At 57.8% G+C, this 14,909-nt stretch overlaps 1 protein-coding gene across 1 annotated transcript; it reads right to left on the reverse strand.

Moving 5' to 3' along the window:
- Nucleotides 1–463: 463 nt before the first annotated feature.
- Nucleotides 464–14,217, reverse strand: FOXN1 (forkhead box N1). The gene is made up of 8 exons (XM_060646771.3): nucleotides 14,029–14,217; nucleotides 13,216–13,674; nucleotides 10,783–10,893; nucleotides 8,872–9,002; nucleotides 8,036–8,132; nucleotides 4,402–4,609; nucleotides 3,709–4,200; nucleotides 464–2,106 (listed from the first exon to the last, which is right to left on the reverse strand). The coding sequence occupies exons 1-8, from the start codon at nucleotides 14,149–14,151 to the stop codon at nucleotides 1,787–1,789; spliced, it is 1,941 nt and encodes a 646-aa protein (XP_060502754.1). The 5' UTR covers nucleotides 14,152–14,217; the 3' UTR covers nucleotides 464–1,786.
- Between the last annotated feature and the right edge of the window lie 692 nt (nucleotides 14,218–14,909).

A 14,909-nucleotide genomic window follows, 5' to 3' on the forward strand; every position in this document is an offset into this window, starting at 1 on the left:
GGTGACGGCAGCCCACCAAGGTGGCACCTGGGAGGTGAGTCTGAAGTGCGACTGAGGGGGCCCCTTACCCTCCAGAGATCACCGTCCAGGGCTAGCAGTGTGAATAGAACCAGACTGTGCTCCATTCATGTCACCTGTGGAACCCAGAGCTCCAGCCAGGGAAAGATGGCGGCAGGAAGGCACAGGCTGGATGGGGAAGTGACCCCTTCTTGTGTGAGGAGATGGGAGCGTTTGAGGAGGGAAGCGGTCGCAGTAGGACGGGGTGTAGGGGGAGGGAATCCTCTTCCTCCTTGTGGGCAGGTCAGCTGCTTCCTTGCATCCTTTTGACAGTTCTCCTTAGAAGAGGCCCCACTGTCCTGCCCTCTCATCCTCCCCAGGCTGATCAGGAAGTCCTCCTAGATGTCTCACTGTTTAGATTTGGAAACGTGACAGCAAAGAACGAGAGTCAGGGTGACAACACAAACCCAGGGCATCGACAATTAGTGAGGCCTGGCCTTTCTGTCCAGGGAGGGGAAATCCAGAAATGAAGCCTCGGGAGCCAAGACTACAAGGCATTTGCTTTATTGTTCCAGGTCAGGGGATAATGGCAGGCCATCGAGGGATGTGCTTGTGCCTAACTGAGCCCAGGAAAACCTTTGGGGGTTCTTGTCACCCCCAGGCCTCCAGGGTAGGCAGAAGCTCCCACTTGGTGTGGGTTGGGCTCTCCGGTAGGGCATGGCGGGCAGCCTGGACACACCCCCTAGCTCCAGGAACATCCTGGGTCTGCCAAGCAGTCAGAGAGAGGGGAGCGTGGGTGCTCACTCCCCACCCTGCCAGCCTGCATCAGGCTTCCCTTCCCTGAAAGGAAGAGACTGCCTGGGACGGTTGGAAGTAATTAGTAAGTTAGGACCTAAACTACATGAATTTCTTACAGAGAAGGGGTGAGATTGTAGTGATCTGGAGGGGCCCTTCCTGCACCCAGGGCTGGGAAGAGAGGACACTTTTAAGTTTCCAAGGGCAAGGACTTTTCCAAACACTTTGTGTCAGAATTGGGCTCAGTTTGGTCCTGGGGTGGACGCTGCCCCTCCTGTGTGTCCTTCTGGGGGAGGTCGGACAGAGTGTTTACTGAGGATGGGCAGAGCCTGGCAGAGTGGGGGCTGCTACTCAGCCAGTGGGGGACCCACAGACAACTTGGGGAGAGGTCCCATCCCTACTCCTCCTTGATAGGCTGCTGGGATGAAGTTGGGAGAATAAATACAGGGGGCTTCTGGGAGAGAACATGCTAGGAGGGGCCACGCCTGCAGAAAATGTGGACATCAGAATAGGGCTTCAGGGTGGTCTTGGGCCTGGCATGAGGACCCTGAGCCCTCAGCTCTCAGCTGCCCCAGGAATGGAGCAGCCAGGCTCTCAGTGGTGTAATTCTGATTCCTCTGGGTAGAAGGTATATGGGTGGGTGTATGTCTGAAAGACTCTGGTGTGTGTGTGTGTGTGTGGTGCACATTAACGCAGAAGCGCTTAAGTGGGGATGAGTGTGAGCTAAGGAGAGTATTTTTGTTTTTTTTGTTTTTTTCCCAGACACTGGGTCTTCAGGGACCCTGAGTGAGGAGCTGGCTCGCTCAGGTGGCGGAAATGTGTGAGGGGCAGCATCGTGGGTGGTGTCTTCTTCACCCCCCGGCTGCCAGCTAACAAACAGTTGGCTTAGTGGCACAGGGGACAGGGATGGTTTTCCTTCCTTGACCTTTAAGGTGAGCCCGACACGGGCGGCCAGCTGGGACTTCCAGGCCACATAAAGGCTTCTGGGTGTGGCTCACGCGAGGGCCATGGGCTTGGAGCTGGGACTGAGGTACACAGAGGGGCCAGCGGGGGCCGTGGGGGGTGTGGGCTCCAGCTCCATGAAGGCCGAGTAGAGGGTGGTGAGGTGCAGGTCACCCAAAGCCCCGGAGCCTCCACCGCCTGGTGGTGCCACGTCGCCACTCCCACTGCCTGTCTCTGCCAGACAGGGCCCAGGTGGGAAGCAATGGGGTGGTGGCGGAGGTGGTGGCATTGAAGATGATGTCGGGGACGAGGTCACCAGTACCAAGGGATCAAGGGCCAAGCTGTCATCCTTCAGCTGTTCCCACAGGTTTCCTAGGCGGTGGAGAGAACAGGTGTCACTGGGAGGTGCAAAGGAGCCCTGTCTGTCCCCTTGACCCCATGGCTCTCACATGCTAAAGAGAACAGGATTGGGGTAACCTTGGCTGGGGAGCAGCCCCTTGGCACTCGCTGTGTGACCCCAGGCAGTTGCCGGAACTCTCAGATTCCTCTGCTGTAGCCTAAATGATCTCTGGGCTCTGTGTTTTGGAGGTCAGGGGAGGGAGAGTGGAGGAGTCAAGGACTTGAGAGCTGCCTATTGGAAGGGCTGATACCTAACGCTGCGCACTCTGGAGCGAGCCTGCAGAGGGAGCCCCTGGAACTCTTCCTCCTGGCTCCTGCCCAAGCTTCTGAGGAAGGTGGTTACACAGCCAAGGCTAAGGATCTTCCAACAATGCACTGCAGGACCTGATGAGGTGGCTGGGCTCGGCTCTCTGGGCCTCCTCCACTGCAGGCCCAAGGGAGAGGAGAGGAGCCGGGAACACTGACTCTGGGGAGGAGACAATGCTGCCCCCCACCTCCTCTTTGTGTTGTGTGCCCTGCGTGCGTCACGGCAGGCCAGGGCCTGGCCTGGGTATCGGGGCTGCGGGGATGGAGGAAGGCAGCCGGACTAAACCCTGGACTGAACTTGGCTGCTTGGGTTCCAATCCTAACTCTCCTTCTTTCTAGCTAAGTGACCTTCAGTAAGTTACGTAACCTCAGCGTGCTTTTGTGAAATGGGTTTAACGGTCGCTCCTGCTTTAAAGGCCCAAATGACAGAGCACATGTAAAGCAACTCACACGATGCCTGATTGTTACTAGGGGCTCAGATGCATGTCTATGGGAGCCCACATGTCTACGGCTTCCTCTGAGACTCCCACTTCTGGACAGGGCTGAGGATCTAGCTGTACGTTTCTAATGAGCTTCCCAAGACCTGGGCTGTCTCCCCACAGGACTGGGAGCTCTGAGAGGGCCAGCTGTCTCCACCTGCTTGTGGATGCCCCCTACCCCGGTGCGCCCAGAAGGTCTGAGGCCTGGGTCAGCACCCTCCTCCAAATGTCCTGTGGCCGGGACCAGGGCCTGGGCATGCACTGAAGTTTAGATTAGAACGGTTGGGCTTGGCCGCGAGCAGAGGTGGAGCAGGCAAGGTGGAATGGAATAGACAGAACCTCTCCGCAGACTCCTGTCCCCAAAGCTCTCCGGGTCTGGCCTCGTTCTGAGGCCTTACATTCTTCCTGGGGGGAGAGCTCTTTCCTCCTTCTGTATTAAAAGATGAACTCTGAGAAAATGCAACCGCTTCTGGGGAATGTTCCGACTGTCATCTGCTCACCGTCAATGTGGAATGGAACTTGGGCTCTTCCCCACCTACCCAGAGCTGAGGGTGGTTTGATGACGGGGTCAGTCGGAACATGTTCAGGGGCACCAGGAGGAGGGAGGTGGAGGCAAGGACCTTCCTCTTTGCCCCTTGGCATCCCTCGCCAGCTCGAGACTTGTCTGCTTCAACTGACCAGAAGCCTGGCAGCTCCGGGCTGCAGCCTGGAGACTTGGAGGGGATGGGCAGTGCTGCCGGACGCACCTCTCCAGTCCTGTCCCACCTTCCCTTTCCCACCCCCGGCTCACCCTGGAAGTCAAAGTCGGTGAGAGAGGGGTTGATGGCATCCAGGTCAGTGCCAAGGTCTCCGTCTGGCAGCAGGGTGTCATGCATGGTCCTGGCCGGGGAAGGCTCAGCCAGCAGCTTGGCGCTGTGACTGGGTGGGGTGTTGGCAGGCAGAGGCGAGTCCTGGGGGGTGCCTGGCTGGGCCCGCAGCTCAAGGTGGCCATCTGGCTGTGGGAACAATGGCTGCGGAGGTCCAGGAGGGGCCAGGCCCGGTGAGAGGTGCGAATATGTCTGCCCGTAGCAGGAGGGCACGTGTCCTCCAAGTAGGTCCTGCAGGGGGTTCTTGCCAGGAATGGGGCCTGGGGCTGGGTGGATTGAATGCAGTGGCTGGGAGAGCCCAACTGGAGGTGCCAGGGGCCGGATGGGGCCTGAGCCTGCCAGCCCGGGGGGTGGGCAGCCCAGCAGTGGGGGGCCCAGCTTCTCCCTCTTCTCTCCAATGAGGCTGTCCAGCTCTTCTAAAAAGACCCAAGAGAGAGGGACATCATGAGACCTCCCTTTCCCCACAATCCCTCCCCAGCCTTGGAACCGCTCGGGCCCTCCCCTTACTAACAGGTTCTCTTTGCTCAACCTATTTAGCCTCCCTCCCTCCCTCTCTGTCTGCTAGTGGGTATGCCAGGCCCTCCCCCACTCCCTTGCATTGCCCATTGGCCTCCCACCTGGCTTGGCCATGCTCTTGCGGACAGCAATAGGGTCTTTCCTCTTCCACTTCTGTAGCTCTTCCTGCATCTTGTCGATTTTGGCCGGATTGAGGGCCCACAGACAGCCCTTGCGAGAGGAACTTCCTGATTTGTTCTCCACCTTCTCAAAGCACTTGTTGAGAGACAGGTTGTGGCGAACAGAATTCTTCCAGCCGTCGGGCGCCGTCTGCCGGAGCGGAGCAAGACAAGAATTCAGGCCGGGGTCAAGTAGCCAGGGCGGGGTCTGGGCTCCGGGAAACTCTTCCTGCTCCCTCTGGGCACAGAACTGCCACCCGTCTGGATCTTGGCGTCCTCCTCGGTGCCCAGCCCATGCTTGGCACCCCCTTCAGTGGTGGGCAGGAATCTTGACTGCAAACTACTTTCGCTTAAAATCTGCCTTTATCCCGCTCCCACCTCTGGCGACCCTTCAGAGGATTCTTGAAGTGATTCATAAAGGGAGGGCGCGTTCCCTATCTGGAGTTGGGACCTCGGGCCCATGCTGGGACCCCTCTGTGGACGGGGAACTCACTTGGATGCCAGTTTTGGAATTAGGTCTTGGATGCCAGTTTTGGAATTAGGAGGAAGCTATGGAATGTTCCTTTCCTGGGTCTGCCTCATCCCTGCTGGGGCAAACTCAGAAGCAAAGAAAGAGGGGTGCGTTGCACACATGTGGCCTGAATATCTGGGTTTTGGTGACGGAGGGAGAGAGGGAGAGATTGGCTATGCATACGCGCACGCGAGTGTCCCTGAATATGTCTCCCCGGTGTGAGCCTTCTCTTGGGTTGGTGGGCCGCGAGTTCCCTTGAGCGTAAGGATGTGTGTGTGAGAAAGTCTCTCTGGGTGTGTGGGGGTACCCATGATTGCATGCGTGTGTGGGTGTGAGTGTTCACATGAGTGTGCCCGGGGGGGGGGGGTGTGCCCTGGTGGGGAGGCCAGCCCTCAGGTGGGGAGTGGGGGGGCTCGTGCCAACAGAATAAACACCCATTAGGAGGCCCGGTCATGCCACCAGTGCGGTAATTGTGCTCAGGGAGGGTTGTAAAAACCATTAGGCTGACTCAGTTGGGTGAGAGGCGGTGGCGGGGGTGCCAGTGGGCACCCCCATCCTCCCCACCTCCAGCTCTGTTCCAGCCTCTGTGATGGTCCCGGGCCCAGCAGGGGCCAACTATGGGCAGGACATCTGCTCCAGCCAGCGGGGCCCCTATGCCCTTAGTCCCTGGTCCCTTTTCCCTTTCAGCTTGCAGTTTCTGGTTAATGAGGGGTGGCCACTCCCTCCTCCCCGGCTCACTTGCCCCAGGGAGCAGCCAGGCTGAATCACGCCCAGCAGAACTGGGTCCTGATGCCAGCGTCACGGCAAGTTGCTGGCAGGAGCTGCGGGAGCCTTTGTCAGGGGCAGCTGGCCTGGGATAGGGGGCTGGTTGAGATGACCCCCAAGGCTCCCAGGGTCATAAGGGAGGATTCTGGAGCCACCAGACCAGCCAGCTGGGGATTTGCCTTCAACTCCCACGACGGTCCCTACTAAGAGTCGAGGTTGTGTCGCCCGATGGGCAGAGTTAATGGGCACTGGGCCCTTTTATGGGCCCATAAATCTGTGACTTTGGGATGCCAGGACAGCCCCCACCCCAGCCACTTCCTGTTTGGAAGAGGGATGGTCAGCACTAGCAATTATGTCCAGTGGATGGACACTTCCCCGGTCCCACATCCCTGACTCATGGGGTTACAGGACACCCACCTCAGCTGCCTTGGGCATGAGTGCTATGCACCCCAGGGTCCACCTTGTTCTTGCCCAGAAACATGACCTTCAAATGGAGAGTGAGAGATAAAGGGGGCAGAGGATCTTTGAACTAATTCCTTGGGCAGGTCAGAGGGGATCCGTCAGAGTTGGAAGGAATGTATGTGCCAACTGGTCCAACCTGACCATTTTACAGATTGGGAAACTGAGGTCCAGGGAAGAAAGGGCCTGGCCCTAGATCACACAGGAGGCAGTGACAGAGCTGACTCCAGCCCTGTCCCCTCATTAAGGGCCCTGCCCAGGTCACCCTATAGGGCTGGCTTCACCACCGGGGCCCGTCCCAGCCTCACAGATGCTTTCTCTCTGAAGTCAAATGTAAACTCGGGAGTGAGGGGGTGATGCAACTGGCTAAGAACAACAACTAGAACCAAAAACAACAAAAAAAAAAGCTGTTAGACCTCTTCACTCTTCAGCCCCATAAAACAGGGATTACACAGCTCCCAGGAAAAATAATTAAGCCAGGAAGATGAGATGCAGGGAGGGGCTGGGGGCCAGGCTGGGAGTTGGCAGGGAGGAATGGCTGAGAGGAACAGGGCAGGGCCCTCAATTCCCTCTCTCTAGCCCGGCCCCTGGAAGCCCTAGAGAAGGCCCTCCAGATCTACAGGGATTAGGAAGAGTTTGGTCTCCAGACCGATTGGGATACAGGGGCAGCCCTGGATACTGGCTTTGATGCTTCTCAAATCCCAGAGAAAACTCTCCCCGCTCTTCCTTTCTCTCCCAGAATCTCTGGCAGATGACCACACTTTGCCATTCCCGGCCAGACCACTCTGGCCATCTTGCCCGCTCATTTGATGGCAAGGCAGCAAGTATAAACTTGTCTGGATATCAGCTTCTAATTATCCCCAGGCAGGACCATTGGGAAGCCAGTGAAGCCAGGGATCACCTACTGGCAGGTGGAGATGAGCTCTGGACCCGGGCCTCAGCTCCTGCCTGCTGTCCGGTTAGCAGACGGGACTGTATCCCCCAGGATGTAGACCTTGGAGAAGGCATTCCTCACACACAAACTCTGATCTCCCCTGCACCCACCCTGGAAGAAGAGGTCTATGCTGGAGGGTCTGGGGGCGGGGGGGGGGGTGGGCAGATGTGTGAAACCAAACAGCTGGAGGCAACAACGGCTCCCCCTGCTGTGTGACATTGAGCAGGTGGATCACCCTTTCTGATGTGTTTGCCCCTCTGGAGAGAAGGACGTCTGTTCTGCCTCTACGGAGGGAGTCTGGTAGAGCCCTCAGAAGCCCCTTGAGTGGGTGACAGGAACTAGATACTGTACAGGTAAGCCACCCAGTTCCCTGGAACTCTCGAAGACCGTGAAGCCCACACCCCGCTTTCTGGCAGAACTGTAGCTGAGCCTGCCGCCCACAGAGGCAGATCTTAATCTCTCCCTGGAAGGCAATGGGTCCTGTGGTCCCAGCATCCCATGCCACCTTGGCTGGCTAGCTCTTACCCAAATTCCTTTAGCCCTACAGCAGCCTGGGGGCAGGGGTGGGGAAAGGCTCTCATTTCTTCCCAAGGTGTCTCTCCCCACTTGGGGTAGGTGGATGTTTCTGGAAGCCTGTCAGGATGGACAGGTCCACTTTCCAGCAGCCTAAGGACTGACTCCAGCCTGCTGTGTAACCTTGTGTGAGTGGCTTGAGCTCTCTGCTCCTTACACGGAAGTCTGACCTTTTGACATGGAGACAAGGGGAAGTGTGGAGGAAGTGGGGCAAACCCTCTCCTGGCTTTCGTTCTAACCCTTGTTCCACCTTCCAACGGAAACCTCTGGTTCCAGAGAGGCCTGGCCTGCCCAGGACCTGGGGATGGCGGGAATGGGGTGGATCTTGGGCTCACCTTGAAGTAAGGAAAGTGCTCCGTCATGAAATTGTAGATCTCGCTGACAGGAAGGCTCCCAGTTTTACTGTTCTTAAGGGCCATGAAGATGAGGATGCTGAAGGCAGAGAAAGCCTTGAGTTTGAACTTGGGAGCAGGCTGGGAGTCTCCCCGTCACCACCCCACCTGCCCCGGCAAGAGTGGTTGAGGGAGGAACCTGCCGCAGATTTAGGTGAGAGGCTCTATGAGGTTGAAAAGAGAAAGGATGAGGACGCTTCCGCTGAAGCCAGGAATTACGGCTATACGAGGGTCTTGTGGAATCTTGAGAGCCCTGGGTTGTAATCCTGGCTTGGCCATTCACTAGCTATGTGACCTTGGGTGAGTGCCTTAACCTCTCTGAGCCTCAGTTTCCTCAGCTTTGAAGTAAAAAAAAGTAATAGCTACCTCAGAGTTGTGACGATTAAGGATGATGCCTAGAACATAGAAGGCACTCATTAAATGGAAGCTGTCATTACCAGTCAGCCCTCAGCCAATCGCACACTGAATGTTGGATAGTAAGGGAGGGAACTGAGGTTCCTTGAGCCCCTGCCCCTGCAATGTGCCAGGCATATTCTCTCACTTAATCCTTCCAAAGGCCTGAATATTGCTGTTCACCCGCCCCCCCTTTTTTTAAACAGATGAATAAACAGGCTCAGAGAGGTCAAATAGCTTGCCTGAGGTTTCACATCCTCTAGAAACCCGCGGGGTATGACTTCCCTCCTCTGGCATCACCTTCTACCTTGAGGATTCCATGCCTCAGCTTCTCCACTCTTCCTCTCACCTACTCCCTTCCATCACAGGGGTGCTGGGAAACATACCTGTAGGAGTAGATGGGTTTTGGGAAGAGAGGCTGGTGCCCGTCGGTGCCGGCCTGGGGTGCGATCCGCTGGTATGGATAGTGTGAGGAGCCCAGGTATGGTATGGGGTAGCTGCCGCCACCTGGTGAGTACTGTAGAGGTCAAAGGGGGCAGAATGGTTGCCATGGTAACCAGTCTTTCCCAAGGTGGGGATGATCCCCTCCCCGCCCCATTCATATACATCCAGAGAGGGAGCTGAAGCCAGACTCTTCTCTCCCTGGTCATGGGCTCCAATAGCAGAACGATCTGAGGGGGCTGGCCAAGGGTGTGGACATCTGAGGGGCTCTGAGGTGATCCACGTTCCCAAATTCGGGGTCTCAGAGCCCTCAAAGCTCCCCCCCCCCCCCACCTCCTGGCTTCCTTCCTCTCCTGCCATCTAGGTGCTCTGGTTGCCATGGTGATGGGAGAGCAGCCTGGCGGGGCTAGAGAGTTTGAGGGCCTCCAGGCCTCCCCTGGAATTTCCCGGAACGGCTGGGCCGGAAGCAGGGTGTCCAGCCTGGGCGTTCGTCTGCTGGGCACTGCCACCTTTTATGAGTTTCAGTGGCTCTTTGAAAGGGCAGGTCATGGTGGTGGGCCGGTGGGGGTAGGAGGTGGTTTTACGGCAAAGGGAGTGGCTGCGGTGCCAGGGGTGGCATTTTATGGGGGCCATGGGGGTGGGAGACTCTGACTCCCCCATCTGCTCCAGGCTGAAGTGCTCTTTCCAGGTCACCCGAGAGACACTTAGTGTCTGAGTCACCCTCTCTGCAGGCTCCATAAAGGCCTGGGTGCGGCCATCTTGTTGGAGGGGGGTGCGGAATGCAGAAAGCATCAAAGCAAGGCTGGGCATGGTGAGGCCATTTAAGGTCTGGCAGCCCCTGAACCCTGCTGTGGCTCAGTCCTTGATGGTCCAGGCTGCCTCAGGGACACCCCCTACCCGGGGCCAGACCTTGAGCCTCAGGATGGCTTTAGCCTCTCCAGCTAGGCTCCTCATGGCAGCGAGGGTGACCCCTCATGTGCTCCCTCGGCTTCCCTCCGGCTCTTTCTTTCCCCCCACAAAGCAAGCAGTCTGACCACCTCCCCACTCCCCCCCACGTGCCTGCCTCCCTGGCTTGGCCAAGATCAGGGCCAAAGCCAAAGAGCTGGGAGTAGAACCTGCTCCACAGGCAGGGCCTGTCTCAGTGCCAGGCTGCAGGTGGATGGAGCTGGGGCGCTGGGCAGTCACTTGCTCCGTCTTGCCCAGCGACTCCTGGGAGCTGCCTGGCTGCTCTGGGGCTCTTTTCTACCTCTTTTTAAAAGCCTGCATCCCATGCCAACGTGGGGCAAGTACTTGGCATCCTATACAGGTCCAAATCGCGGAGGCTGGGCAGTGGGGTGGGGAAGGGGGGGAAAGGACCAAAGATGAGGGGGTCTTGGAGCCCTCCAGGTGGGAAGGCCGCCTAACTCCATACCCGGTCCCACCCTATTGAGGTGAAAGGGAAGTTTGGAGCCAAGGTTACATAGCGAGACAGTGGCTGACCCAGACGGGAGCCCACTGTTTTCTTTCTGCTCCGTCTTGTGTGTCACCCCACATAACCCTTTTCTCTCTGCCCCTGTCTTTGGCCCTCCTCCTCCCTCCCTTTTTGGTTCACATCTGGGCCCTGTCCCACGATAGGCCCCATTCGCTTTTCAGAGACTCTCAGAGGAACCCCACCTACTCCTAGAGAAGGGCAATGGCTTCCTTCCTTCCCCATGAACCCCTGTCCCCCCAGCCCCGGTGGCCTGGCCCGAGGTCCAGGGTCCTGCTGCCTCCACCTGCCCATCCAGGTGTGCACACCCACAACACACGCCTGCACACCTCACACCACATAATATCCTGAGGCCCCAGGGAAGCATGCCCACGTGTCCCTGACCCACCTGGTGGAAGGGGGGCTGGGAGGGACAGTACATGTGCTGCAAGGGGGGCTGGTAACAGTACATCCCAGGACCAGTCTCCAAAGCTGAGGGCTTGACCTTGACTTCTGATCCCTGCTGGAAGAAAAAACAGATGACCAGGCTGGGCCTTAGTTTTCTTCCTCCCGCTCTTCTGTGGCTTGAAACTTAACACAAATGCAACCTCTACTCTGCCTCCCCCAAAGCTTATTCCTAGAGAACAAAGAGAGGACAGAGAAGGTCAGGGGTTTTCCTGAGGGAGCTCAGCAAGTTAGTGGTGGAGCTGGGGCCGGAGTCGACGGCACTCCCCACCCCCCACCCCCCACCCCCCACCCCCCACCTCACTTCAGGTAAGAGGCAGAGGCTGGGCTGTCCAGAGGAGTTGGGTCACAGTGAAGGTGGGTAGGGTCAGAGACCTCCCTGGAATGGCACAAGGATGCAGTGTCTGAGTCCACTCATCAAGCCTGGTTTGGGGCCTGCTTGCGTTCAGAGCTGCCAGCCTCTCAGAGCGGGTCTGTGAAGGACATCTGGAAAAGGCCACTGCTCTAGGATTCCCATCGCAGAGCCATATTTAGGGGAGCACAGGAAGTGGCCGGACAGGTTGGTCCGGCTCATGACCCCAAGCTCTGTACTTCCTCCTCGGCAAAGCCTAAGGGAGCTCCAGCAGGCTCTTTGGAGGGGGCTAGTGAGTCCTCTCTGCTCTATCTTCTGGCCACTCTCAACTCAAAGCAGCTGGTCTGCTTGAGCCCCATGGCACACTTTCAACCCCGACACAGGGAACCTGTCTTGAGTTGCTGCCAGTGGTGGTGGCCAGACTCTGGCTTCCCAGGGGCTGTGAGCTCCACAGGGAGCTCCCAGAGTCTAGCACAATCTCTACCCTGAGTAGGGCCAGAAAGCGTGCACAGCTAGTCCTGGAAGGCGAACCAGGCCAGGAGGAGGTAGACCACTCTTCCTGGGTTATCAGGGGCCTTGGGAGCCAGCATCTGGGCCCAGAGGGTCAAATTCAACGGTTAGCTCTTTCTGGATGTGCCCTGGGGTTGCTGATGCAGAGATAGCCATAATCATAGAATCTCAGGCCTGGAAGGGCCAAGAGCACTGTGTCCAACCTCCTCATTTGGAAGATGATGGGGCTGAGCCCACTGAGGGGAAGTGATGTGTCCAAGGTCACCCAGTGAATCGACCAGCTAGCTGGTTCTCTGGGCCTGAGCTCCTCTCCACTGTGCAAGGAGTAAGGGAGTGGCCTCAAATCAGCCTCACAGGCCAAGGGACACCTTGGGCAAGTCACTTGGCCTCTATGGAATGTCAGTTTCTTCACCTACAAAATGAGGGTAGTGAGGAGTCTTTAGAGGGTTGTTGTGAGGATTAAATGGACCACTTGGAAGAAAAGATCTGGCACAGCAAGCAGGGGCTGGCATTGAGTGGACATTTGGGAGGCAGAAGCTAACATGATGGTGTCCTCACCACCAGTTGCTGTCGTGTTCAGTGGGCCTGAGGAAAAGCCATCAAAGGGCCCCAGAACCAAGGCTCTTGCCTTGGCCACAGCTGGTAGGTACCCAAGCCCTTCTCTATCTTCCAAGTCTAGGAATCAGGCTTTGTTGGGGGTGGCTTGGGGATGGAATGGGAGCCTGTTAGAAAGCAAGGGGTGAGGAGAGCTGGTGGGCATCTGGAGAAGGCACAACCCAGGCTGAGGCCACTCAGTGCTCACTATCTCAGGGGTCTCCAAACCTCCCTTTAGATTTCCTCTGCCCAAGGCAACAAGCCTATAAGGCAGGTCCTCGTAACCATACTTTTCAGACGAGGACCAGAGAGGTTAAGTGACTAGCCCAAGATCATACAGCTTGTGGGTATGGCTGTGAAAGGGATATGTTGGTTGACCTTCCAAGGTGCTTTCAAGGTATTTCTATGAATATACCCAGGCCCCATTGTGGGCAAAGAATGGGGCCCGGAAAGTCCTTTGAGGAGACTTAAGCCCTCTCTCAAGACTCTATGCTGATGCTAGAGAGGAGAACATTGTGCTCCGTGGCTTATCCCCAAACCCTTTCTCTTGACGTCTGGAATGTGTTTTCCTTCTCACATTTGCATATGGGCGGGTAGGTCTGGCTGGGGATTCTTGACACTTAGGCAAACAGAGAAGTCACACACTGGAATCCTGACTCAGGAGCCTCTGGGAAGCTGCCAGCTTCCTTAGCCTGATCTCCCCCACCTTGCCCTCTCCATGCCAGGCCAGGTCAGCATCCCCTCCCCAGCTGACCTGGAGGCCAGAATGAAGCCGAGACCCCAACTTTCTGAACTTGCCGCTTCCCTGGCATAACTGACCCTGAGTGGAAAAGTCTGGAAAGGGAAGGCGGAGTTTGATCTCAGGGCTTCTGGGAACTAAGACAGGAGTAGGTGGGATGCCCAGCGGCCACTGGTACTCACCAGGACTTGGGGGCTGTGCTCCTGGCTGGGGTAGGGGAGTCCGTTGCACCAGGCCTCTGCCGAGAAGCCAGGCAGGAAGGCCTCAGCCTCCCCGACATCCACGGGGATCTCCTCGAAGGTCTCCAGTGCCCCCGGGGTCTTAAAGGAGTGTCCATCGAGGGCCAGGGCGGTCTGGGCCTCAGGGAAGACGTCTTCATGGAAATGCCGCTTGTATGGGTGGAAAGGCCCATGGCCGCCCTTGAGGAAGCGCCCAGGGCTGCTTGCTGGGCCCTCCTCAAAGCCGAAGCTGGGGAACTTGTCTGAGGGTGAGAGCCGGAAGGGGCCCGGGCCAGGGCCGGCTGGGCAGTGGACTTGCTCAGGGCCAGGTGATGCGACACTGGGACTCTGTGGGGGCAGTGAGGATGCCCTCTCTGGGGGGCCGTCGGGCACAAATGATGAGCAGCTGAAGCCGGCAAGCTTCTGGGGTGGACAGAGGGTAGAGAGCCTGTGAGTGGATGCTGGACCAGGACTCTGCCCTGTGCTAGGGTAAAGGGGTCTGTGGCTGAGCTCCAGGGGCTCCCAAACGATGGAGGAGACATAGCCTGCTTTTGGAAGCCCTCGTCTGTGAGGGTATGCTGCTCTTAGATATGAGGTGCCCTGAGTCAGATGGATATACAGCCTTGCCCCGGGAAAGCCCCAGATGGAAGGGAGAAGCAGAGGCCTCTATCGAACACTTCTGGATCTTGGAGTCACTGGGTACTCGTTCGCTGGTGGAAGGGACAAGGCAGACCCCGGGAGGGCTCTGGGGGTGGGGCCTAGGTGCCAGATACTCACGTTCTGTGAGGCAGGAGAGCCTGGAAGGCCCGGCGCCTGCATGAGGTCCCCCTGGGGCTCGCCCTCCAGTCTGGCGGGGCCGGGCAGCGTGGCGTCAGACTGCGGCGGGAGTAGTGACACCATCACCCGGTCCTGGCCTCGAAGAAAGCCGGCTGTGATGAGAGTGAGGACCAGGGTCCTGCGGTGACCGACCCCAAGTTCACCACCTCCACACCCACCCCCTCCCTGGGCTGGGACCCTGACTCCCACCAGACATCCGGTGAGACACAGACAGATAGGCGGATAAACAGACAAAGTGAGAGAACATCAGAGACAGAAAGAAGCAGATAAACGAGAGGCAGAGGAAGAAAGCACAGAGAGAAGACTGGTGGAGACGGAACAAAACACACCAGGTAGGAAACCCGCCACCCCCACAGTCCCAGGAAGGAGAGTTGGCTGCTCTGGGGCTCAGTGGCAGATGGAGACCCTGCCTCCGGCCCCCGTCTCCCCAGTGCGGGACTGGGCTAGGTGACCGTGACAAGCAGTCTCTGCTCAGTGGCTGAGCAAGCAGGTGGTCCTGAGAGAAGGGGAGCTGGGGAGAGTGGGTCAAGCCCAGGTGGAGGGTGGGAGTGACCCTCACGCTGCAGGTGACCCAGCCCTCAGTAGAGGCTGGGCCTGTGGTGCCATTTCAGGGGCTGGCATGACCCTGAAAGTGTCAAGTGCCACCGGGGACTTGAGGTGACCCGGTTGCCTGGTGGCCCTGTGAGCCTGGCATGACGCCGGGCTGCAGCCACTGGCCCAATGTGCAGTGACGGGCCAGTGCTGTTTTCTCCTACCTCCTCCAAACTGCATCTCGTACCTGTGACCTTGTGCTGGCTACTGCCCCTCCTCCCGCCCTTTTT

Source organism: Panthera onca, chromosome E1, assembly GCF_046562875.1.
Source record: "Panthera onca isolate mPanOnc1 chromosome E1, mPanOnc1 haplotype 2, whole genome shotgun sequence".
NCBI lineage: Eukaryota > Metazoa > Chordata > Mammalia > Carnivora > Felidae > Panthera > Panthera onca.